Consider the following 27,025-nt stretch of genomic DNA (forward strand, 5'->3'; position numbering starts at 1 on the left):
AGACAGAGCCTTTCTCCCAGTCTGGAACACCAGTCCATGCTCCTGACTTCCCTGGAGGCCTGGTGCCTGGGTCCCCTCTGATCGTCCGACCAGTGATGGGTTGTTTGGGCCGGTGGCTGCATGGGCCACGTCACAGGAGGTGCTTGGAGGCTGGACCCACCCCATCCTCCTGACCACCTTTCTGGCTGCTCCTCCAGAGGTTTTCTCATTTGTGACAATGACAAGTTTTTGTGAAGCACTGAACAAGGTACTACAGGGAAATTAAGGATATGGTTTCTGCCCTCAAGATGTTTACAGTGAACCTGGAAAGGCAGAACTCACAAACCTAGTCATGAAAAAGTTACAGGCAATATAACAACGTGTGCAAAACCATCAGGTCTAATTCATACTGCATGGTTTGGGTGGTTCTTGTTGTTCGGTTGCTAAGTCGTGTTTGACTCTCTGCAACCCCATGACTACAGCATGCCAATCTTCCCTGTCCTTCACTATCTCCCGGAGTTCAAACTCTTGTCCATTGAGTTAGTGATGCCATCCAACCATCTCATCCTCTGTTATCCCCTTCTCCTCCTGCCTTCAATCCTTCCCAGCATCAGGGTCTTTTCCAATGAGTCAGCTCTTCGCATTAGCTGGCCAAAGTATTGGAGCTTCAGGGTAAGTCCTTCCAATGAATATCCACGGTTGATTTCCTTTAGGATTGACTGGTTTGATCTCCATGCTGTCCAGGGGACACTCAAGAGTCTTCTCCAGCACCACAGTTCAAAAGCATCAATTAAAGTGGATAGAAATGATTTTCCAGGTAACTGATGGAATCTTTCTGGTGTGGAGTCTCTGCTTCTCAGACATCCAGGGCATCACCCTGGAAGTTTACTCCTGTGCTCAGAGGTAACTGGGTTTCAAAGCTACTTGCCCTACACTGAGTAACTCCATCTCCTCCCTCCTGGGTGAGGGTCACCGTGGCCTCCTTTCCTTTCCCGTCTGCTGCAAAGTTTACACAATGGGCTGGTCCTGAGGCCAAGCACAGAGGCTCACACTGTCTCTCTCTCAGGAGCTAGCCTCCCAGCTGTCCCGACAGCCTCCGGGACTCAGCCCAGCAGTGGAGGCAGCCAGAGGTCTGACCTCGGATAAGACGGCTGCTCCCCATTACAAGCTGAAGACATCATGTTGAAGGAAGCGGAGGGGAAGTTCATTTTAGCACAAGGCCTGGCACGCAGCAGGCTCTCCAGAAATATCTACTGAATGAGAGGTTATGTCAAACAAAACCCTGAATGGCACAAGCAGAGACAAGGACACGGAGAAGGTTCCAAGTTGGGGCATGGAGGAGTAAAGACTGGGGACCCAGCGACCAGCCTGGCTCAGCTCCTAGAGAGCTGGGGACCAGGGACCAGGCAGCGGGCCGGGGGAAGCTGACCAGATTTGGTTCCAGAGGACACGGCAGGGGGCGCTTCCAGCCACTGAGCCTCACCCCTCTCTCGCCCGTCGGCACCCCTTTCTCCCCCATCGGCACCCCTCCCCAGGCCACGCAAAGGCCAGGGGTCATCCCAGGGAGAGCCAGGGGCCGCCCGCCCGCAGGGCCGCCCGCCAGAAGGAGCAGCTGGTTTCAATGAGCCGCTGGGCCCTGAGGCCAGGCCTGGAAATGTCTGAATCAGCACAAGCTGCCCGCCCCGCCCTGCTGAGGGGCTAGCCCTGAGGACCCCAGCACCCCACCCTGCACCACCCTCTACTAGAGGCCATGTCCATGTCCCGGCTCACACACTGGACCTGAGGGTGGCGGGAGGCAATGCATTCCTTCCATGGAGAGCAGGAGAGTCATGTGACTTTGAGGCCCACTACCAGGCCCAACAGTGCAACAGCCCCACCCAAATCCTGGGATTAGTGTGGACTTCTCCCCGCGGACCATCTACCCTCCAGGCTTTTCACACTCTCTGTCCTCCCGCCCAGCTCCTCCACTCCAGCCAGGCCAAAGTGCTGGCCTTCCACTGCTACAGAGCCTGTGACAAAGCTAAACACATACAGCAGCACTCCCACCACCCCAGGCTCTGCTGACACGCGCACATGTGTTTGTGTGTGAGTGTGCATGAGCGCAGTGTCATGCAATGTCTCTCAGTTCCCCCACCCAAGGGGGAACTAGCATTCATTTCTAGACACACTCTTCTCTTCCCTTAAAATGTCTGTGTTCCACAATGTGATACGCTGCTTTGCATGTGCGCTAGGTCACTTCAGTTGTGTCCAACTCTTTGCGACCCCATGGACTGTAGTCCACCAAGCTCCTCTGTCCGTGGGATTCTCCAGGCAAGAATACTGCAGTGGGTTGCCATTTCCTCCTCCAGGGGATCCTCCCCACCCAGGGATTGAACCCACGGTTCCTGCACTGCAGGCGGATTCCTTACAGCTGAGCCACTCCGAAGGGCCACGCTGGGTTCTACCAAGATGTTAAAGCACTCTGGCAGAGGATGGGTTAATAGATGGGTTTGTCACCTAATAAATGCACCACAAAGGTACACAGTGAAGAGGGAATGGGAATTCAGGTAAATTTCGTAAAGGCAACTTTCACCCTCCCATGGCTCTGCCTGGGTGCCCCCCACCCCCGCCCGCGGCGCCGGCTGAGTGGGGCTGCCCCCCTCCCCCGCCCCCCCCCGGGGTTCTCTGGGACGCAAATCCTCACCCGCCCTAACCTCCCCACCCCCTACCCCACCTCCACCCCCACTCCCCGGCGATTTAGAGATGTTTGATTTCATTCCCTGCTGGGGTTTTGTCTTCTCCGACTGAAGCATCAGGATCTCTTCGGCTTATCCCTTCCCAGGCCCCGTCTTGTAGGAAGGCTAGGAGGGGCGGGGGTTGCCGAGCCTAATTTCGCCCATAACCTCTTGGGAGGACCGGGCACCCTCTGCTCACGGGCAGCTCCCGGGGCCTGGCTCCCGTGCCCGGTCCCCACGTCTCTTCCTCACCAGAGCATCCCAGGGGTGGGCCACCTGACCCCGTCTTCCCTCACACCCGCCTCCAGGACCTGAGATGCTGGGACCTGCCCGCCCTCGGAGTTCCGGATCTCCGGCCGCTGAACCCCTCCTTCCCTAAACCCGGGCTCTACGAGGCGCCCTCCGGCCCCCGCAGTGCACCCCCACCAAGGCCAGGCGCCCTCCCTCCGTGATGCAGCCCCGACCCATGCCCGCGTCCCCATCCCCGCCGCGCGTCCCGGACGTTTGGGCGCTGACCTCCCCAACACGCACCCCCACCCCGCCACGGCTCCGAGGTCCGCCCGGCTCCCCAGCCCAGCTCTGCGAACCCCGGGTCCGCGGCCCCCGGCGGCGCCGTCTGCTTGACCGCAGCCAAAATAAACAGCCCAAAGCCACTTCCTCCCCCGGGGGGCAACTTTCACAACAACGGCCGGCTCCGGTCGCGGCAGGAAGTGGCTTTCTGGGCCAGCACAATCCAACCTCACTGACTGGCCAGCGAAGGGCAGGATTCAGGACCCGGGGTTGGAGCCGGGCCCAGCTGCGCATTTGCGCCTGGACGGAGCGCGCGTGGGCGAGGGCGTCTCCAGCCGAGGCCCAGCAATCTCCGGCCCCTCTCCGCGATCACAGCCCGGACAGCAGTGCCCACCTACTTGTGGACGCGGGCCCGAAGGCCCGTGAGGGGCCACACTTGCCTTATTTATCTGTGGGAGTCATCAGCAGATTATTTTATAAAATCACGGACAGGAGCGTGAGCCCCAGCGGCAGGACCAGATCAGACGCTTCCTACCTGGTTGACTGAGGAGGAGTAGGCTAATAAGGAGAGGAGTTATGAACAGATATCCTGACAGACTGAGAGAGAGCAACTTTTTAAAAAAAACTTCGTTTTGGGAATTCCCTGGCAGTCCAGTGGTCAGGACTCCGAGCTAATATAGCAGGGTTAGGGCCGGTGTTAGGGTGAAATCAATCCCTGGTCTGCAAACTAAGATCTCTCAAGCCACAGCTGGCCAGAAAAAAAAACAAACAAAAAAAACAAGAAAAATTGTTTTAACTGTCAACAAAGTGGCTGCAGAAGTGTGGGGGTGCGGGCAGTAACTTAAGGGTAAAATATTAGAACCCCCCCACCCACCGCAGGGCAGTGCAGTGGTTAAGAATCCACCTGCCCCCTGCCAATGAATGCAGGAGATACAGGCATGTACCTGGGGTGGGGGGGTGGGGGGGGCCAGAGAAGAGTCCCTGAAGAAGGAAAGGGCAACCCACTCCAGTATTCTTGTCTGGAAAATTCCATGAACAGAGGAGCCTGGTGGGCTACAGTCCATGGGGTCCCAAAGAGTGGGAGGACTGCCCATGCAGGCACAGTATCCTCTTGCTGCAGAGTCCACAGAAAGAAAGAAAGAATCTCCTTTAGGCCTTTCTGCATTTCCCATGGTGAAAATTTTTTTCAAACAACAATAAAAGAAACGTCTGTAGAATTAAGCTGAAATGTAATTATTTGTTCGCGAGAAATTGAGATTTCAAATATAAACTTTGGATTCACAAGAAATATTTTATGAATCATTTCTAGCTAAGTTTTTCAAATATAGAAAAAAGGGGTAGGATCCCCACCCCCATTCACACAACACAATAACTTTGTCATTGGCTAAGTGCCCCTTGGGGGCCCAGCTGTATCCTGGCCTCTCCATGTCCTGGGCATTTGCCTGGCATAGTCTGGCCTCATGGTAAATGTTTGCCAAATGATAGAATGAATATGAACCAGAAAGTCTTAGTAGTCATCGTGTCAATCCCTTAGAATGTGGAAACAGAAACACAGAAAGGTTAAGTGATTTGTCCAACATTCAAACAATTGGAACCATGACATTTCCATTGAGATAAAACTTTATGCAAGCCTTGAAGAGTATCAGCCAGTATTTGCTTATATAAGTTGACCATAGAGTTTACTGTCTCATATTGAGAATGAAAAGGGGAGGCAGTAATCATTATAGCACGACCACAAGCTTGAGTCATGGCTGTCCCAGGCAAGCGACACATGGTCGCCCAGCCCTTACGGAAAGAGACCACAAATAATGATATAAGTGACTGTTTACCATGAGCTTGCTAGGTACCAGGCACTGGCTTCCCAGGCTTTCTCCTTAATCCTCACAGCACTGCTCAGAAGCAGGTAAAATTCTTATCTCCATTTGACAGATAAGAAAACTGAGGTATTAAAGACCTCAGAGATCAACCCTCTTGATAACACAGCTAGTAAGGGGCAGACCAGAGATGAGAGACCAGGGAGACTGGTCAGTTCCAGAGCTGAGCGCCAAACCACTACTCCAAGTACTTTAAACTGATAAGTGAAAGTGAAGTTGCTCAGTCGTGTCCGACTCTGAGACACCATGGACTGTAGCCTACCAGGTTCCACCATCCATGGGATTTTCCAGGCAAGAATACTGGAGTGGGTTGCCATTTCCTTCTCCCCACAGGCAAATCACACACAGCCTTCACCATATGTGAAAGCAAAGTGAGCCAACATTGAAAACGGGAGAGATTTCACATAAAAATCTGAATCTTCAGCATCTCTCAGAAACATTGGGAGGCCTGTCCATGTTGAGTCAGTGTACCTGCAGGAAGCCAGTTACAGATTCTGGGGCTCCTGCCCATCTGAGACGGGGCTCACCGGTTTGCCACATCACCCCCATGTGCACCCCTACCCCAACACTGAAGTGGAATGGGAATGGCCACATGTGATCACTTTTGAACTACTGTTTTAAGGAGAGTGGAGAAACATTCTTCAATATTCTGGTCTCTATTAAAAATGACCAGAGGGCTGTACCTAGTTCAAAACTGGAAAAAAAAAAAAAAAAAAAGAAATGTGTTGGGAAGGGGTAAATTAGGCTCCACTGCCCCGCAACCACAATGTCCCTGCGACAGGCAGCATTCCTTTACCGAGATGTGTCTGAAACACACCACGATATGATTCCGAGAAATCGTGACACGTTTCATGACAAGCTTTTGCTCTACTCACTGGCAGTCCCGTGACTTTCTGACATGGAAGTATTCAAGGAGGACTTGTTTGGTTCTCAGAGCAAGCCATGGCACTCTGTTTTAAAAAGCTGTGATGAGAAAAACAACCCTTTTGAGAAGCTGCCTCGGCCTTTTACAGCATGACAAGCCTGCTCACACCCAGAGTCTGGACATTTAGATAAGGGCCTGTATTTGGGATTCCCACCGTAAGTTCCTGCTTTGCTTTTGAGGGGTACCTTTTATTTTTTATTTATCTTGTGGCTGTGCCACACCACGAAGCATGTGGGATCTAGTTCCCTGACCAGGGATCGAACCTGTGCCCCTTGCATTGGCAGCGCGGAGTCTTAACCACTGGACCACCAGGGAAGTTCCAGGGGGCTGTTTTTAAAATAACCACTTAGAGTTGAGCCCTTGAAAAAACTGTGACCTCCACCCACACCACCTTGTAAGTACCAGGTGCCTCCTACCTGCTCTCCATCTCGGCTCCCTGTGTCTGAGGGATGCCCTTCCCTTGGTCCACTGCGCCACCAACCCCCTGCCCCTCACCCTGTTTCTGAGATCAAAAAGCAACAAATTGTTGGTTTTTTCCTCCTCTGTGTTGGTTTTTTCGGAGAAGGCAATGGCACCCCACTCCAGTACTCTTGCCTGGAAAATCCCATGGGCGGAGGAGCCTGGTGGGCAGCAATCCGTGGGGTTGCAAAGAGTCGGACACAACTGAATGACTTCACTTTCACTTTTCACTTTTATGCATTGGAGAAGGAAATGGCAACCCACTCCAGCGTTCTTGCCTGGAGAATCCCAGGGACGGGGGAGCCTGGTGGGCTGCCGTCTATGGGGTTGCACAGAGTCGGACACGACTGAAGTGACTTAGCAGCAGCAGTTGGTTTTTTCTTCCTCTGTGTTTTTTCTTCCTCTGTGTTGGTCCCTTCAACCTCAGCAACCCCAGGGTTTTCACTTCCCCACAGTGGGAGTTCAGTGGATGTGGAAATACCTGCCAACAGACCCCAATCCACGTGGGTGGCTTGTGCCTGCTCTAACCCGCATATCCTTAACAAACATACCAGTTCCAGCTTCTCAACACAGAAGTTAAATGAACTCAGAATCTTTTTGCTCGGGAACATTCAGGATCTCCCTAAAACTGTATCCCAAAGAGTAAACACTCGCTGACTTCTGCAGTGACAGACCCATGGAAGCTTCCTTCCCCCACACTGCCTCCAGAAGCCCGGAGAAGGGCTTAGGAGGGTGGCTCTGGAATCTGGACCCACCCAGGTCCCAATCCCTTCTGGGGCCAGCTGTAAGCCTCACTGTAGGGAAGACACCAATATCACCCAACCCATGAGTTTCGGGGAAGATTAAGCAAGAGGATGCATAAAGATGTTCGGTACCTTTAGCCCTTGGTAATGGAAGGCCATTACTGTTTTTTGACATTGAGGAGCCTCTGCCCGGGTGGGGGCCGTGAGCTCCAGAATCTGTTTCACAGCAGAGAGCCTGGGAACCAGGCCTCAGCAGATGCTGCAATCTGGATAAGAGGAAATGATAAGAATAAATAAAGCCAAGGACTCGAGTGCTTAAGCTGCTCTTCAGAAGAATTAAAAGAAAAATAAATCCACAGTCCAGATGCAGAATCCTCCCCAAGTTCCCATGGGTGGGTCCCTGGCAACTATTGTTCATTTCTGACCTCTGAGTTTGGGGGACCCTCCTCAGGTGCGCCTGCAAGGGAGATGCAAGGAGAAGAGACTGAACAGTGCGATGGGAGAAGAGGGGGGATTTCTGGGGAGGTCGGGGCAGCGTGGGGCGGGCTGCTCTCCCCACCTCATTCTGGTGCTGCAGAAATCGAATCCACATGCAGCCGTAAAGGGAAAATGAGGTCACAAAACGCAGCTGGAAGGGAGTGTGGAAGGAGGTGGTGCAGGGCCCCCACTACTTGGCGTGGCAGTGGACAGAGTCTGCATGGGACGCTCACTGGGACTCAGGCAGTCATATGGCGGTGGGGCTCCAGGGATGGGAGGAGAGGGACTTCCCTGGTGGTCCAGTGGCTAAGACTCTGAGCTCCCAATGCAGGGGGGCCCAGGTTCCATTCCTGGTTAGGGAACTAGATCCCACATGCCTCAACTAAAGATCCCCCATGCGGTAACTAAGACCCAGCACAGACACATAAATGAATGAATAAATAAATAATTTTTAAAAAAAGAATGAGAGGAAAAGGTTGGGGCAGCACAGGCTGAGAATCTAGGAGTTCTGGCTCTGATTCTGCTATTACAATGTAAATGACCTGAGGGGATTCGGTTTTCTTACCTGTGGATTGAAGTCAAAAACACCTTCCCTGCCTCTCCATAGGCTTCTGGGGAGACCTCCAGGGAGAGATATATGCAGGTATTGACATGATTCTTTCAGGGTCTCTATTTCCCACTAAATGGCTCCTGCAGAGCAGGAGCTGTGTCTTATCCATCCATCCCCTTTGTTCAGGGCATACAACAGATGCTCAATACATGTATGTTGAATGAGCTGGACCAGGGGAAGTAGAAAGGCAAGCTGCCCTGTGTCCCACAGGCAAAGGTTTAACATCCTCTGAATTTACATCCTCCTTTAACAGAAGATCTTGGACTTCCCTAGTGATCCAGTGGTTAAGAATCCACCTGCCAACGCAGGGGACACCGGTTTGATCCCTGGTCCAGGAAGATCCCACATGCTGCAGGGCAACTAAGCCCATGTGCCACAACTACTGATGCCCACGTGCCCTAGAACCTGTGCACCACAAGAGAAGCCGCTGCAGTGAGAAGCCTGTGCCCCGCACCTAGAGAAGCCGGAGCGCAGCAATGGAGACCCAGGGCAGCCAAAATAAGTAAGTAATAATAATAATTTTAAAAGATCACGTGTGGACAATGAATAGAAGACAATAAGGGAAACATGAAATTATCTGTTGTGTGACAGTACCATTTCAGCTAATCAGGGGAACAACACGTATGGCAGTCAACACTCACGGAACACATTCCCCGACCTCTTTTTTCTCATGGAAAGGCACATAAGTGTCCTAGGAGTGTCTTTACACAGCTCTGAAAGTGCAAAGAAACATGTTCTTGTGAACTTTGGAATTGGGGCCTGATGGCAAAAGAAGTATTTTTCTACGTTGCCAGGAGGTTGGAATTATGCATAACTTTCTATTATTATAATGTTTCTAAAGTAAATAAAACTGAGGGAAGAGAGACACAGTGGAGATCTTCTTAAGATCTTTGAAGGAACCGAACCTCTCTGCATTTCCCACAGAACTCAACTCGGTGCTCAGTGTTTGGGGAGTTTGACTTGCTTTGCCCTGGAAGCTACGAAGGGTCATATATGTACACAAGACCACCATATGTACACACGTGACCACCACTGTGACAGCACCCAGACCTCCAATGGCACAACAGACTTGACCAACAGAGGAATGTCTGTGAGGGCCCTCCAAATCCGTCTCCCTCCCCACCCTTTCGCTCCCTTTTTCTGATTCTGTCAGTGTAATTTTAGGAGCATATTTTTAAGAGTACTCCTCCCACAACCATCACATTCCCTCCCTCTCTGATATTAATGAAAAATCAACAGCATGGTTAAGACAGCTCAGCCTCTGGGGTCATCACTGGGTTTGAATTCCTGCTCCTGAACTAGTCATTCGACCTCTTCATCCTTCAGTGCCCATACTCCTGTTTACTGCACAGACCAAGTACTGAGCACCTGGAATGTGCCAGGGGCTATGCTGGTGCTGCCCACTGGACGGCTGGCAGGACTCGCTGAGACGAGGGGCAGAGTAACTGACTCACCTCACTGTCCCACACAAGTGAACTCATGGTGGCAGTAGCCCTGGAGGCAAACACTTCTGGAGAAGACGGTCCAGTCTTCAAAAATACAGACACTTGACCCAGAGTTCACTTCTTAGGAATTCAACTTAAAGAAATAATTAAGAATCTATGCAAATACGGATGGCTAATAAACACATGAAAAAATGTTCAACAGCATTTGTTATTATGAAAATGCAAATCAAAATTACAATGAAGTATCACCTCATACTAGTCAGAATTATTGTTGTTCAGTCGCTCAGTCATGTCCGACTCTGCAACTTCATGGACTGCAGCACGCCAGGCATCCCTGCCCTTCACCATCTCGCAGAACTTGCTCAAACCCATGTCCATTGAGTCAGTGACGCCATCCAACCATCTCATCCTGGCGGTCCCTTCTCCTGCCCTCAACCCTTCCCGGCATCAGAGGGTTTTTCCCCAATGAGTCAGCTCTTCGAACCAAGTGGCCAAAGTATTCTAGCTTCAGCTTCAGCATCAGTCCTTCCAATGAATATTCAGAATTGATTTCCTTTAGGACTGACGAGTTTAATCTCCTTGCAGTCCAAGGGATTCTCAAGAGTCTTCTCAAACACCACAGTTTGAAAGCATTAATTCTTCGGCGCTCAGCCTTCTTTATGGTCCACACTCACATCCACACATGACTACTGGAAAAACCACAGCTTTGACTAAACGGACCTTTGTTGGCAAAGTAATGTCTCTGCTTTTCAATATGCTGTCTAGGTTTACCATAGCTTTTCTTCCAAGGAGTAAGCGTCTTTTAATTTCGTGGCTGCAGTCCCCATCTGCAGTGATTTTGAAGCCCAAGAAAATAAAGTCTGTCACTGTTTCCATTGTTTCCCCATCTATTTGCCATGAAGTGATGGAACTGGATGCCATGGTCTTAGCTTTTTGAACGCTGAGTTTTAAGCCAGCTTTTTCATTTTCATCAAGAAGCTCTTTAGTTCCTCTTTGTTTTCTGCCGTAAGGGTGGTGTCATCTGCACTTGTGAGAATGGCCATCATCAAAAAATCTACAAACTATAAATGCTGGAGGGGATGTGAAGAAAAGTGAACCATCGGGCACTATTGGTGGGACTGTACCCTGATACAACCACTATGGAGAACAGTATGGAAATTTATTTAAAAACTAGGGGAAAAAACTACCATATGACCCAACAGTGCCACTACTGGGTATATATCCTGAGAAAATCACAATTCAAAAAGACAACACGTGCCCCATGTTCACAGAAGCACTATTTACAACAGCAAGGACTTGAAAGTCACCTAGATGTCCATCAGCAGATGAATGGATAAAGAAACTGTGGTACCTATATACAGTGGAATATTACTCAGCCATAAAAAGTGAATTTGAGTCAGTTCTAGTGAGGTGGATAGAGCGTATTAAATAAATAAATTAAATAAAAAATTTATTATTTTTTATTAAAAAATTAAATAAATAAAAATAGAGGATCTTAAACAAAATGAAGTAAGTCAGAAGGAGGAAAACAAATACTGTATACTAATGCATATACATGTAATCTAGAAAAATGTACTGATGAATCCATCTGCAGGACAGGAATCGAGATGCAGACACAGAACAGACTTGTGGACACAGCAGGGCAAGGAGAGGGTGGGATGAAGTGAGAGACCAGTAGCACTGAAACATACACATTAGCATATGTAAATTAGATAGTCGGTGGGAATCTGCCGTATGATGCAGGGAGCTCAGCCCAGTGCTCTGCGAGCACCTAGACGGTGGGAGAGGGTAGGGGCACAGAGGGAGGGGACATAGGTATGCTTGCAGTTTATTCATGGTGAGGTATGAATCAGCACTACACTCTAAAGCAATTATCCTCCAATTAAAAAGAAATACATTTTAAAAAAGAATCTATGCAAAGATTTTGCTACATAGCATTACCGATAACAATGACTGGGTGGAAATTAATGTCCAACAACATGGCGTTGACACAGCCAAATGAAATACATTCATGCAATGCGAAACTACGCAGACAACACTAATCAACTTGCAGGAGTATTCTGACACGTACAGACGTTCACACTGGAACCGATTTTTAAAAATTCAATGTATAATATGACCTTGTTTCTATTTACTTTTAAATCAAGTAAAGTCTGAAAAGACCTTTGTGCATGCTTTTTATTAAACGTGGGAGTCCAAATCTCCAGGCATGCTTGTTTACAGAGCAAGTGCCCAGCCCTAAGGTGTGCGCGCATGCTAAGTCGCTTCACTCCTGACTCTCTGCGATCCTATGGATTGTAGCCCGCCAGGCTCCTCTGCCCATGGGATTCTCCAGGCAAGAATACTAAAGTGGATTGCTGTGCCGTCCTCCAGGGGACCTTCTGGACCCAGGGACCCAACCCAAGTTCTTCTGCTTTGGCAGGCAGGTTCTTTACCACTAGCACCACCTGGAAAGCCCCAGCCCTACAGCCGGCCTGCTGAATTAGAAGCTCAGAAAGAAGGAATATCTGCATTGTAAATAAGACTCCCAGGTGATTCTGAGGCTCACCAGAATCTCAGAACCACTGTACATGCCTAAGTGTTAACAGTGGTTATTACTGACATACAGGACAGCTGGTGATTTTTATTTTCTTCTCTTTGTATTTTCCAAATAAAAAGAGATATGACCTGAATGTCTAACATGGGCTAGTTATGGTACATCTGTATAATGGAATCTTACACAGTCAATGGAAGCACTGGGTGGAAACACACTGATGACACATTGGCCTATGAAAAAATGTTACAAGCCAACACTGAAACCTTTATGTCAAGTTTTATACAGAGAGAGGAGAGGAGAGGCGAGGAGACAGTTCGACAGCATAGTGGCTGTTTCCTAGCTGTGAAATTTTACGTAACCTTTTTTTGAAACTTTTTCAACTTTTGAATTGTGTACTATTTGTTTATAATCACCAAAATGTATTCTGATCCTGAAAAAATATATACATAACATTGTCCTTCTGCAGCTTTATTCAAGTTTGCTAACTGAAGCTGCCCACAAGTTCAGATGAGCTGCTGAGGGTCCTGAGGAAGTGAGAGGGCAACAGAAAAGTGTGGGTGCCTAAGAGGGTGAAGCCTTCCAGTGAAGGGAACCCAGTCTGACCCCCAAGGGTTTTGTAAACTTTACTGAAAAAAAAAAAACAAGTGTGTGTGTGTGGGGGGGAGGTTAAAAAAGATACACAGACACACACATACACGCACACACACACACATATATATACACGCACTGTATGTACTACATGGCTTATGGGACTCTATTTACCGGACCAGGGGTTAAACTCAGGCCCTTGGCAGCGAAAGCCTGGAGCCCTAACCACTGAACCATCAGAGAATTCCCCCCAAAATAAAAAACTTAAATGAACAACCAACAGGGGAAAGATATTTCTAACAAACACAGCAAGAAGTTCATATAAGCCAATGAGAAAAAATATAGAGACCCAGTAATTTTAAGCCCCTAAGACCTGAAGAGATGAGATGATAAAGAATATGTCTGAACAGGCAGTTCATCAAGAAGAAATATACATATCTAATGAAGTTATAGAAAAATGTGTAAACGCATTTGAAAGCACTGGTAATACTGGCAATGTTATTTATTTGCTGGATCCAATCCTTGGCTGTTGAGGAAATGAGAGGGCAACAGAAAGGTGTGGGTGTCTAAGAGGGTGAGGCCTTCCAATGAAGAAGAGAACCCAGTCTGACCCCCAAGGGTTTTGTAAACTTGTGAAAATTCATTGAGCTGAACATTTACGGTGTTCACTTTCCTGTATTTATATAGTACACCAAGAATGAAAAACTTTAAGAGCAAAGCATGGAAAATACAAAATAAGAAATTGGGTGGGAGGAACAGGGTGAGAGAGAGAAGTTCATGAGTAAATGTAAGTATTGCAAAGTTCTCTCTCTGTCTTGCCTAATGTCCATTATATTATAACGCATACTTACTTGTTTACAAAAATAAAACAAGACCACGCAGGAAACCAAACAGACGGGGACTCTGCCACTCATGAGATGCGTGATCTGGCTCACAGCCTTGCTGGCTCAATTCCCTTATCCATGAAATGGAGCAATGTGAGGATTAAAAATATGGGGCATGTACAATTGCCTAATACTGACCCTGGCAGATTAGACCTGCTCAGTGAGTATTAATCTGGTTTCCATTTCTCTCATTTGTTACACATAAAGATTTCAAAAAGGAGGAAGCCTTCCAAAAGCCTGTCCCTTGACTGGCACTTATCTGATATGCACTCCAATCTTGTCCGTAAGGACCACCACTTAGTAGATGTATTATTGAGTTTGCCTTCTCTCCGGCTGTCCCTTGAGTAAACACTTGGTTGATGAGCACCAAGAACAAGGGGTTTGCATTTGAGGGTCTGTTAATGCAAAGAGCTTGAGTCTGGTGCCTCATCCATTGTCCAGCTCTTGCTACTGAGCATCCTGAGTGCACCTTCAGGAACCCATCTCAGAGGGTGACCCTCCTACACCAGCCTTCTTGCCAGCCAGCAGGTGAAGCCCAGCTCCAACTCCTCATTAAAAAAAAAAAAAACAAAAAACCAAGAGGGGCAGGCGGGGAGTGGCTTGGGAAACTAAGCAAGGTCCCAGCCAGCTGGGTCTCAGTCCTGGGGGCCACCCACCCCCCACCCAGTGTCCACTCTTCCCTTCTGCAGCCAGGCGGGCCCCTCTGTGCTGGACCCACCTGACAAGGCTCCCTTCAGTTCAGTTCAGTTGCTCAATTGCCTCCGACTCTTTGTGACCCCATGAATCGCAGCACACCAGGCCTCCCTGTCCATCACCAACTCCCGGAGTTCACTCAAACTCATGTCCACTGAGTCAGTGATGCCATCCAACCATCTTATCCTCTGTCGTTCCCTTCTCCTCCTGCCCCCAATCCATCCCAGCATCAGGGTCTTTTCCAAAGAGTCAACTCTTCGCATGAGGTGGCCAAAGTACTGGAGTTTCAGCTTTAGCATCAGTCCTTCCAAAGAACACCCAGGACTGATCTCCTTTAGAATGGACTGGTTGGATCTCCTTGCAGTCCAAGGAACTCTCTTTGTTTTCTCCAACACCACAGTTCAAAAGCATCAATTCTTCGGTGCTCAGCTTTCTTCACAGTCCAACTCTCACATCCATACATGACCACTAGAAAAACCATAGGCTTGACTAGACGGACCTGTGTTGGCAAAGTAAAGTTGGTCATAACTTTCCTTCCAAGGAGTAAGTGTCTTTTAATTTTATGGCTTCAGTCACCATCTGCAGTGATTTTGGAGCCCCCAAAAATAAAGTCTGACACTGTTCCACTGTTTCCCCATCTATTTCCCATGAAGTGATGGGAACAGATGCCATGATCTTAGTTTTCTGATACATATGACTTCCGCTAAATTTTGGTGTGATCTTTACCAATTTTATGTTGCCTACTTACTTCAAATACAAGTTATGTTCATTTATTGATATATACTACACTCCCAAACAAATGCTTCTGAGTCTTGTTTTGCACTTAACATTTTAGAAAAAGGACTGTAATGTGTCTTTTAATTTTGTAAAAACCATTTTAACGGCTGTATGCTATTCCATGACAGCATACATTTCATTTACTCATTCTCTAGCTATTACTGGTCTTCAATTTGTAAGCAGATTCTCCTCAATTATAAATAATATTATATTGAATGTATTGTTACATCACTCTTTGTTGGTACTTTGATGGTGCTCTGAGAAGGGTATCTTTTTTTTTTTATTGCTAGTGATTTAAAACATTTTCCAAAGCATATTGGACATCAGTATTTCTTCTTTGTGAACTCTGTTCGCAGCCTTTATTGGCTCATCTTAAATGCCTTAAAACTAGTGGAGGAACTTCCCTGGTGGTGCAGTAGCTAAGAATCCACTTGGCAATGCAGGGGACATGGGTTCAATCCCTGGTCCAGGAACTAAGATCCCACATACTAAAGGGCAACTAAGCCCTTGCATCACTCTAGAGCCCATGCTCCGCAATGAAGACGCAGTATAGCCAAAACAAATAAATTCAATGATAATTAGAAAAAAACTAGTGGAGGTTCCTGCATTTTTCTCATTGGTTTATATGAGCTTCTTGCCACAAATGTTCCAGATATCTCCCGTTTTTCTTCTAAATGTTATCTGCGACACCTTCTGGTTACAGCTTTTTCCACTAGGGGTAACCGCTGTCTGACTGCAGGCAGTGTTACCCCCTTCTTTGCACTTCACATACAAGGGATCATTCGGCATGGATGCCTTGCTTCTGGTTCAGTAGTTTTGTGCGCTTCCTCCACACTGTCACACGTGTTGTATTCTCAGTGCTGTATGCTAGAACTGTGTGGAGCCACCACACCTGAACCATTCCATTGTTGATGGGCGTCTGGGGAGTTTTCAGTTTGGGGCTATTATGAATAGTGCCGCTAGGAGCAACTTTGCTTTTTAAAGAATATCGTTTAGTGTCAAATTATCTACCAAATAAAAGGAGAAAAGGTACCTTTTTAGTGGAGAAATCTGGTAGACACCATCTGAACCAAGCGATCAAAGTCAGCAACACCAATAAGGGAACAAACTAACGTAATGTGACACAATGGAAAGAACTCATTTGTGTCCCACACCTGCGCTTTTCCTCCCAAAAATGTTTAGCATGAATTTAACGATTCGACAATCAGATAAAATGACTGCTAACATTCTATCAAACGACTGGCCTGAAGTCATCAAAAATGGAATGTCATAGGGACTTCCCTAGCGGTCCAGTGGCTAAGACTCCAAGCTCCCAATGAAGCTGGCCTGGGTTCGATCCCTGGTTGAGGAACTAGATCCCACATGCCACAATGAAGACCTGGCACAGCCAAATAAATAAATATGCACTGTCATAAAAGAAAAAAAGACCAACCATTTTAGATTAAAAGAGACTGAGAGACACGACATCAAGTTAAGTCCTAGACTTAAACAACAGCTGATATCGTGGGGACAACTGGAGAAATTCAAACACAAACTGCATATTAGAAAAAAAGAACTGTTGCATCTGTTGTCTTTCTTCGATGTGATTACGGTTTTATAGAATGTCTTTGTTTTTAGTTGATACATGGTGAAATACTGATGTGAAATGTCATCAGTAACGAAAAGCTTCAGAGCGCGCGCGCGTGCGCACACACACACACACACACACACACACACACACACACAGTGAGATAAAGCAAATGTGGCCAAACGTTAACCATTGATGCTTCCAGGTGGAGAGTATACGAATGCTCACTGCATTTTCCCCGCAACTCTTCTAGTCGTTTAAGACCGAGTGTAATACCAATGTAGTCCTCTGAGGTTTTTTTTCCCACTCAACATTTTGTCTCTAAGAATCACTCACGTTGATGCATGCATTGAGGTCTGCCAGTTTACTACTGCATTATATTCCATTGTGTGTTTCTACTCTATAATTATCCATATTTCTTTCAAGGTGCATTTTTGTTTTGGCTACTGTAAAACAGTGCTTCTAAACCACTCTTACTTATCTCCTCAGATCCTCAGAAATGAGGTTAAGCATCTGTGAAGTTAGCAAATCCTTTCCTTGGGGACCGAGACTGACTACAAGGCCATTTCCTGTTGAATTCCTACTTGACCAGGCTGCTCTGACTCAGGGCTGTTCTCTTTGTGGTCAGACAGGTTCCTGACCCTGTGTCTGATATTTCTGAGCAGTCTATTGCTTCCATCTTTCTTCTAACAAACTTAAAATTGCACCTAAAATGAAATCGGTGCAATTTGCTTCTGGAACATTGCTCTCCGCTGGGGGTGGGGTGCTGCTCTTAAAATGTAAGCTTCAGGAAGGCAGGAGCCATGCCTGCCTCGGTGTCCTCAGCATCAAATACGACACGTAGCACATTATCAGCGCTCAGGAAAACAAAAACAACAGCTAACCGAATGAATGAGAAACTGCTTGTCAGGGATCAGCCATGTATCTTCACTTAATTACTACCAGAGTAATTACAAATTATTTTGTAAGCTTGTTTTGTGGTCATGAGACGTTTCCTTCTTAGATATATTTCCACATACTGGCATTAGTTCTGTATTGTTTAGAACTACATAAGTTGTCCATTGTGTTAAGATATCTTGGTTTGATTAGCTATGCTTTTGCTATTGGGCTTCTAGATGGTTTCCAATTTGGTTTGCTACTACAAACAGTCCTTCTATGAACATTTTTTTTTTCCTTTTTGCAGTTAATGACTTACAAATTCCCCAAGCGAAATTACGAGGTCAAAGGATATGAAGTGTTACTTATCTAGTTTCTTACATCTTGTCTGAAAGACTGAATCCAGAAAAACTGAACTAATTTACATGCCCCAGTCATACAGATGAGTTTCCTCACAGATGTGCCATGATTAGGTTTTCTGTTTTCACTAGCTTAATTATGTATTTTTGAAAGTTAATTTCTAGTGATCTTTGCACTTTCTACATGACAAACTCGCCAGCTGAATTGTCTCAGCTGCAATCAGCTAGAAATTGAAACTAAAATTTTAAAATTATAATCCAGTTGTCCCATACCATTTACAAGCACGGATTCCTTTTCATATCAGTGTGTTGTTTCTGGCATGTCCCACGTTAGTTCTTGTAACAGTCTAGATCTATGTTTGAAATTTACTCCAGTCTACTGGACTCTTTTTCTGTTTAATTCAATGCCATATGTTTTTCACGATTGTAACTCTGGAAGGGCAACTCTCTTCATTGCCTTTCTACTACTACAAACACAAGTCTCATCACAGGAATAAATTTACCATCATGTGAGGGGATGGACAGTATGGTAACTAAACGTATGTGGAGATCATTTTCCAATGTGTGTACTGTGTTGCTCAGTGAGTTTGACTCTCTGCAATCCCATGGACTATAGCCCAGCCAGGCTCCTCTGTCCACGGAATTTTCCGCAAGAATACCAGAGGGGGTTGCCATTTCCTACTCCAGGAGATCTTCTCCACCCAGGGATGGAACCCACATCTCGGAGTCTCTTGTATTAGCAGGTGGATTCTTTATCACCACACTACCTGGGAAGCCCCATTTTGCAATATACACAAACATCAAATCATTATGTGTACACCTTAAATTTAATACAATCTTATACGCCAATTACACTAAATAAAACCTGTGAGGGGAGCTCTTTGGAACACCTGTCCGCTTTGTTTGATTCAATTAATATTTACTAAAGGATACCGTGTCCAAGGAGAAGGCAATGGCACCCCACTCCAGTACTCTTGCCTGGAAAATCCCATGGACACAGGAGCCTGGAAGGCTGCAGTCCATGGGGTTGCTGAGGGTCTGGCACGACTGAGCGACTTCACCTTTCACTTTTCACTTTCACGCATTGGAGAAGGAAATGGCAACCCACTCCAGTGTTCTTGCCTGGAGACTCCCAGGGATGGGGGAGCCTGGTGGGCTGCCGTCTATGGGGGTCGCACAGAGTCGGACACGACTGAAGTGACTTAGCAGCAGCAACTGTGTCCAAGGTGGGAGGCTGTGCCGGGTTGACAAAGCCTTGCCCTGGAGGTTCTTCCAGTCGGCGAAGAAGAGGGAAGAGTCTCCACCTGGCCGGCGGCAGCGATGAATTGCGAAAGGAGACGGGAGAAACGCTCCTTTTAGAAGGCTAAGGCTGCAGGTCAGAGCGGAGACTCGGAGCCACACCTGCGGAGCCACGCCCTCCTGGCGGCGGAGAGAGAAGCAGGGGCTTCACAGGCAGGACTCAGGGCATCCAAACGCGACTTGCTCAAGGGTTTGAAGAGACAGGCTAGACCCTGACCGTGGAAGGCCTCAAATTCTCAGTTCAGAAAGTTGAGACTGGCGATAAAAGCGGCCCTTTTGATCATAAGTCTGGCAACGATGTGGACTCTGGACTGAGGCTGGAGGCGGAGACCCCGGATGCAAACCACATCGCAGAGGTCAGAGCGAGAGAGAACTTCCAAACAGTGCCCATCAACAGGGAAGCAGCAAAAAACCCAAAAAAGACAGTACATCCTTCCAATGGACTACTGAGCACCGTTAAGAATGACACAGCTCTGAAGCCTGTCATGGAAAGGCCACGAATATTACAAAATACAATTTAATGTATTGTACAGCATAAAACATGGTCCTGTTTGTGTAAAAAGAGTATTTGTCTGTGTGTACGCAGAAAAAAGGGAGGGTCACCTCAACTACCGACAGTGACTACTGTTAGGCTGCGGGTCAAGGGAAGTGAGGACCTCAAATCTTTAAAACTTTACCCCTGTAGGGCTGACCATTTTCCACACAGCATGTATTATAAAACAGGCTATCGGCAGCACACATGCTACAAGGTGAGGCCAGAGCAGGGGCAGGGATTTAGTAATTAGGAAGCCTAATTACTAGAACCCCTGGGAGGCAGCTTCTTAGGGGGAAGGCTAGATGAGGGGGAATGACCATTAGCTGAAAGGGCAGAGTCCCAGGAACTTGGCTCCAAGGTAATTTTAGCTGAAGAAGTTTCATTATAAAGAGAAGCAGCAGGAGGGGAGTAAATTGAGTGGCTTAAGGGGTAAAGACAACTGAGGATGGGTATTTTTTTTTTTCTTTAGGATTTAAATTTACTTTCATAAAAAGTATGGTTACTTTTAGGCACTTAACGGTAGTTAGCAAAGTGTCACCAAGCAATAATGGATAATCAAAGAGCTACTTTGATTAAAAAAGTGGCTGCAGGTATTTAGAACTTTGTTGAGGATTGTATTTTTTCATGTTTTCTCTCCCCATAATAAAAAATAGCACTAATTTAATATTATTTGCTGAGACGTGACTGTCCAGCATTGTTTCATGTATTTCATACATCTGTTATGTCATGTCTTATGACACCCCTATGAGGGACTATTATTTTATTTTTACAGATGAAGAAACGGGAGCCTCTGCCCGAGTTCACACAGCTGTGCTGATTTACCTCTAAGAGGAAGCAGGGCGGGGTGCTCCCAGCCACCCATCTCCTGCCTCAGTCTACCTTGTGGTGAGCTGTGTCTGCCCTCCATTCCACACACTTTCTGAGGATGTCGGGAGAGTCTGGGCAATGGGCTTCCTGTTTTTCCCTGTAGGAGCTCCAAGCCCACTACAGCAGCTTCTCACCGTGTCCTTCTAGAGATGACCTCCAAGGAAAAAAGGCCACCCCTCCAATCTGGTGTTTATCCCTGTGTTTACCCTCTGTGAGCTTGTCTCCTTAGCCCAGGCGAGCCCAAGAAGCAGTGACCAGGACCCCTTTGGGTCCTTCTGAGACTCCTGAGTCTTGAAGGAAGGGCAGTGGCAGTCAGGCCAGAAGAAGGGGAGGGCATGCCAGGCAGAGGGAAGGGTATGTGCAAACGCCTGAAGATGGCAGGGGATAAGGTTGGGGGGCAAAGGTTCAAGGAGGCAGGAGGAGAGCAGGGGTAATGCGTGGGGGCCTGAGAAGAAGCTGAGGGTTCCTAGCCACCATCTAGCAACACAATCAGGGCTTTTTTAGGGGTGGGGAACTCAAGTAGGGGGAGGGCAGGGCTGAGGAGAGACAGAGAGCATGGGCCCAGGCAGGCAGGCAGGATGGGAGGGGTATACATGGTCAAGGGGCTCAGAAGAGGGGACAGAGGATCCAAAGAGGGGGAAGGGCAGGAAGGCACCTAACTAGCCACCGGAGTTCCATGTGGGGCCGAGGGTGGGGGCCCAGCCCAGCCTGTCCTCTGAGGAGCTGGAGCTGGCTGAGGCCACTGCGCAGCCTTCATCCTGCCTGTTGACGACACAGCTCCTGCTGAGGAGTAACTGGGATCTGCAGGGCCCAGGGTGAGGTCCAAGAGCTGCGTCACCGCTCAGTGGCCCACCCCACCCAGCTTTATAGGATCCAGTTATGGGAGATTGGTGGCCCCCCACCCCCCTCTCATAACGGACTAAACAGGAAGGACACTTCCTGTTGGCAATGCCCAGGCCCTCCAAGCCCAGGGACCCCCACTGGGGGTGCAGGGAAGGTGGGCTCACAAGAAAAGGCGGAGGTCATTCCTGCTTGCAGCACCGCCCAGGCTCAGTAAACATCCTTTGACAGACTGGCTGAATGAACATGAACCCCTGACCTCGGGGTAGTGGGGCTCTTGCTCCACCAGACCCCTTCAGTCCCTTGGGAGCAGGCACCTCAGACCCCCTGAGGACACCAAGGGGGGCCCAGCCCTGCGTCTGGGGTCCAGGGGACGGGGGGAGACACCAGACAGCTGGGGGAGAACAGAGGATGCCCGCCACCCCTTCCGGGGACTCCCCTCTGGAGGACATGTGGAGAGCACGTTCCAGAGGACTTGGAGCTCTGGGTGGGGGGGTACCCTCTACCACAGAATTTTCCAGCCTTTCCTAACATACCTATTTCACAGTGTTAATCTTAACAGATTCTCAGTGAGGTCTGGTACTGAAGTGCCGAGGCTGAGTAGCCACACCTGGGTTTGAATCTCACTTTGACCACCTTCTAGCGGCGAGGAGGTAGGGTCTTGTGCAAACAACCTAACATCTTTCAGCTGTTGACAGCCAACGTGTGAGAGGTTATGAGACTTGGAAGAGCCCTTGCCGGAACAGCACGCGTGCAGCCCCGCGCCCCGCGCTTGAAGAATGGTAGCCACTGCGATACCACTTAACCCTGCTGAAGGGGCAATGGGGCTCCTATTCAATGCTGAAATTAGTGGTGAATGCAAGTGAATGCTCTTCTGAGAACTTCATGGGGCTTCTGAAATCCTCTCATCGGCCCAAATCAACCACACCCTGCAGGCCTCAGAAAGCTGAGATTTCTCTCCTGTGTGCGACGGGGACCAAGACCCTGGCTGCCTCTGCCTACGCCCTCACCTTGTTCACGTCACCCTAGGGGAGGGCCGGATCTCAGCACTAACCACAGCTCAGCTGGGCACTGTCTCAGCCCTGGCAGCTCACAGAAGGTCGGGGGAGCAAGGAAGACTGACTTCTGTAGGCGGATGGGCGGATGGGGGCAGTAAGAAGGCTCTGAACTCCATGACTCACCAGGACCTGGGCCGGAAGTGCAGGAGATCTGTCTGGCTGACTCCGGCAGTAGCAGCAAGTACCTGATGCCTTTCCAAAGGAATGTCTCCCTCCCTGTCCTTTAGACAGCAGAGTCTGTCCCCATGGAAAGATTTCCCAAGGTATCCTGGCTCCTGCACCTGGATACCTGATCCCCGGGGCTCCCAGCAGCCCTCTTTCTAATCCGCACCTCATTCCTCTGCTCAGAAACTCCCAGGGGTTCTCCAGGGCTCCCCACCGCCAGCCAGCAAGTCGCTCCCCCACTCTGGCCTCTTGGAAACCTGGCCAGTTTCCTCTTCAGTCGAGCTTCTCCCCCACCCTACTCAGGATCTCTCCACCCCAGCCAGGCCAGCTTCCACAGCCTCTCCAGCACAGCCCAGCTTGCCTTCCCGGTCTCCCTGCTCTGCTCTCCTCCCTGCCTCCCTCCTGGGGGCCTTGGTGACCCCTTGCCTCATAGTTTCTTGTGCCACCAACAAAATTTTCTTTCTCTGAGGATGCAACTTAGACTCCTCTGTACCTTCCTTCCTCCCCAAGTATTTGGCTCAGCACTGAGCAGTAAAAGCTACAAAAATGCATCAGTACTGCAATTAACAGAGAGTCTTCCAGCCACAAGCTGTGTGGGTACTCCTCTGGGTACTCCACAGGGGATGGTGGAGAAAAGGTGGATTCTGCCATCCCACACCAAGGGGCTCTGCGGTGTCCCATCCTCTCCTCTCCTGGTGGTCAGGAAGCACCCCGCCCCCAGGGTAAGTTTCACCCAGCAGGGCTGGCCTGCCAAACCAAATCCTATCTCCCACAAGCATTTCCTGGGGCCATTCGGATCCTGGTGCTGGTAAATTCTTCCCAGGGACCACCTAATTCGTCAGGTAGAGGGGGATGAAGAAGGAATTTGCTGAAAGAGGAGTATTCTAGGCCGAGGGAACACAGCAGGGAAGGACCTGCAACGTCTTGCTCAACTGCTGCTTTGGGGACCAGGCCATCCCCACCCCATGTCCCCTCCATCCACCCCTGCTCACACCTAAGCTTCTTCGAGAGTGACCAATGCAGTGCCACTAGGGACAGGCCCCTCCACGGCTACGGGGGCTTCAAACCCACAGACACAGCCTGAGGAAGGGCAAAGTGGGGCCAGGAGGAGACCCAGAGGCAGAGGGCCACTCCAGGCGGTTCCCCTGACCCAGCCTCTACCCAGGCATTTCCAGCTCACTCTGTCAAAGGCGCCACAGGGGAAAAGGCTGAGTCAGCACTCTGGCCACAACCCTCCCAGGGCCTGCCTGGCTTTACAATGTGCTCTGGGGCTCTGGGAATGGCTCCTCCACCCCTCCCACCGGGCCTGCCTTCACAGGGGGCGAAACTGCATGCAGGAGAGCAGCAAGGCAAGGCAGGGGGCAGCCTGGGTGCCTTGACCTGCAGCGGGTGGGGAGTTACTGCTTGGATTCTGTTTGTCTGACATTCAGTTCCAGGTGGGTCTGGAATTCAGCAGGCGGGGTCTGCTCGGCATGAATATGCGTCACCCCAGCCCCCACCTCACGCAGTGGCTGGGCACAATCTGGGCAGATAAGTGTCTCGGTCCCCTACGGGCGGGCAGGCAAACTCAGCAAGCACTGGCCATGGCTAGAGGTCCCGGATCCTCCAGGGGGCTGTCTGGGCTTTGCACGAAACTACACACGCTGCACTGACTGTCCCCTTTCACTCAGCCTCATCCCTAAATTAAACATAAAACAAGACCAAGCCTTTTCCATAGGCCCAGCACCTGGGCTGTAATAACCACACTCCCGGGTAGTTTCAGCTCTGACTCCTGCGTACCCCCCGCCACCCCCCCCCTCCACCCCCGCAAGCAGATCTTCCCCTTTCCCCCTGGGATTACCGCTGAGTGGGTCTGTCTGTCCCCACACTTCACTGTCACCCTTTGAAAGAGCAGCAGGAAGAGAAGACACAGCTTTGGGTTTTTGTTTTCTGCTGGTCGGGTTTGTGCATCGTTAGCAGCTCTTTGGCCGTCCAAGATCTGTCCACTCTGGAGGGGTGCCAGTTGGGTCAGAGCCGCCCACACAACACTCTCTTCACTACACACACACAAACACACACACCCTTGCCGAAGCCTGCTACATCCTTCTGATGACACAAAACTGCCCCACAGAGCTCCGTTCAATTGATGCGGATGCCGCCCGCCACGGGCTGTCCTTTGAAGACCAAGTGTGGAAAAGAAAATACCAACACCCCCAAGGTGCCAGGAAGGGCAACCAAGCCCTAACGAATAATTCAAAAACAACAATAACGCTTTGGTCCCGAAGCAAAGCAAGGAGCCCGGCCTGGAGTCTCCGCTGGTTTCCCCAGACGCGCCCTGCAGGTCCCTGGGCCCAGCGCAGGGCAGGCGCCGGGTGGTCCTAGAGGGCGGGCGCGGGGGTCCTCCCGGGGCCCGCCCTCTTCCTCCGAGGCGGCTCGAGACCCCCGGGCTCCCCTCCCCCGCCGCCCGCCACATCTGGTTCCACTCAGGTCCTCCCCCACCTCCAGGCGCGCTCCTCCTTCCTCACCCCTGTCCTCCCCGCCACCCTCTGCCCCGCTTTCAGAAAAGCGGAGACGATTTTTTAAAACCCAGCCACACACATACACACACGCACACACGTCCTGCAAAGGGGGGGAAAAAAAGGAGGAAAAAGTCGAGAGAGACCCGCTCCCCGGCGCTCCCCGCGCCCGGCCCCCGAAGTTGACCAAGTTGGAAGCGCCTTACCCGGGAGGGCGGCGGCGGCGGCGGCGGGGCGGCCGAAGTGCAGACCCCCGAAGAGCAAGGCGCAGCGCAGCAGGTGATGAGGCCAGGGCGCGAGGGCCGGCCGGCCGGGCCCCATGCCCGCGGCGTGGCGCTCGGGGGATGCGGGGACCGAGGGAGTGCGGGCGCGGCGCGCGCGGTGGCTGCAGGGGTGCTGGGCTGTGGTGACCGCCCGCGAGGGGCTCGCGTCTTCCTCCGGGCCGGGACGAAGTGATGCCTCCCGGGGAGAGGAGGGGAGGAGGAGGAGGGAAGGAGGCAGGCCGGGAGGAGGGAGGGCGGAGGGAGGAGCGCAGACCCGGGGAGGAGGGCTGGAGGGGCAGCGGGGAAGGGAAGCGGGCAGCGTGGGAGGGGAAGGGGAGGAAGAGCGGGCGGGCGCGGGGCCGGGGAGGGAGAGGGGGAAGCGGGAGAGGAGGATCCGGGGGGTCGAGGAGGACCCCGGCGTGCACTCTTTTCCTCTCGCTCTCCGCTTCCCTCTCTCCCAGCCTCGCCTTCCCTCGCTTCTCGGTCCGGGCTTGGAGCCCCAGACGCTGCGTCACAACTCCCCGGCTGGCTGTGCAAAACTTTCCGCAAACTTCACCGCGTGGCGGGGCGGGGGCGCGCGGCTGACCCAGGCGGCCAGACCCGGGCCACTGGCGCCCCCTGCGTCCCGCCTCTTTCTGCCAGCGTCTCCAGCGGCCGCTACCTCCACGCGGAGCAGGACCCACCCCTCCTCCGGCCGGGTGGGGAAGGGGCGGAGCCCAGGGCTCAGCCACCCGGGCAAAGATGGGGGAGGGGAAGGCAGGGCCCCCGTGCCTGGTGCGGAGCGCCAACATTTGCAAGTCTTGTTTTAGCATTTGTGTGAACCCCATGTCAGAGTCCCTGTCGCAAAGGGGTGTCATGATTTTGCTAGATGGGGGCTGTATCCAGAAAGCCAGGGGAAATCTGTCCCTGGACGTCCCAGAAGACAGCATCGCTCTCACCAGCAACCGGACTGCTGGCGGATCTCAGAGGATCAAATGGAAATTTCATAAAAGAGAAGACAAACCACAGTTATTCCGTATTATGCAACAGGTCACCGCAGCGCACAACACTGGACTGAGAGGGTGTTAGAGAGTCCAGGCCCACGTCCATCTCTCCTTTCCTGAGCGACCTTAGAAAAGTTACTTGGGACGTCTGGGCTCAGAGCTGGAAGGAGACATTTAGATCCTAATGCAAAGAAGATTCACGTTCTGCCACCACGAGTGATCAAATAAAAACACTATGAAACGGTAATATAAATTTTATTGTTTCCTGTGCTGTCCACCTCAGTGCTGTTTTTGGAAATAACAAATTCAATGTTGTTTTCTCCTTTTTTACTACCCTTACCTTGGGTAAATCTTTCCCCATCGCTGAAAGGAGGGTATGGGGCCAGAGCTGCTCACTTGGTGCTTTCCTTCTCTGCTGGGCTGAGATTCTTACCAAGTATCAATCCAGAGGCTGCAGGACCCCAAAGTGAGCCCCCATAAAATCCCCTAGAGTCCCCTAGAATG

General features: G+C 50.1%; 1 protein-coding gene and 1 long non-coding RNA gene across 4 annotated transcripts in view; one reads left to right on the forward strand and one right to left on the reverse strand.

Moving 5' to 3' along the window:
- Positions 1-26,046, reverse strand: part of MRC2 (mannose receptor C-type 2) — a 59,623-nt gene extending 33,577 nt beyond the window's left edge. The window contains exon 1 of one of the 2 annotated variants that reach the window (XM_086357083.1): positions 25,482-26,046. In XM_086357083.1, the coding sequence (XP_086213209.1) occupies positions 25,482-25,596 (115 nt within the window). In that variant the 5' untranslated portion in view covers positions 25,597-26,046. The remainder of the gene's footprint in view (positions 1-25,481) is intronic. The other variant, XM_086357082.1, reaches the window with a different exon arrangement.
- LOC147351392 (uncharacterized) lies at positions 25,086-26,774 on the forward strand. Of its 2 annotated transcripts, none has more exons than XR_015147479.1 (2): positions 25,086-25,554; positions 26,407-26,774. It is a non-coding gene; the product is annotated as an uncharacterized LOC147351392 (long non-coding RNA). The 2 variants fall into 2 exon arrangements; XR_015147478.1 differs by having other exon boundaries at positions 25,143-25,554; positions 26,568-26,774.
- Positions 26,775-27,025: the final 251 nt, after the last annotated feature.

Source organism: Bos grunniens, chromosome 19, assembly GCF_055505025.1.
Source record: "Bos grunniens cultivar Pamir isolate PY7600 chromosome 19, Bosgru_T2T1.0, whole genome shotgun sequence".
Classification (NCBI taxonomy): domain Eukaryota; kingdom Metazoa; phylum Chordata; class Mammalia; order Artiodactyla; family Bovidae; genus Bos; species Bos grunniens.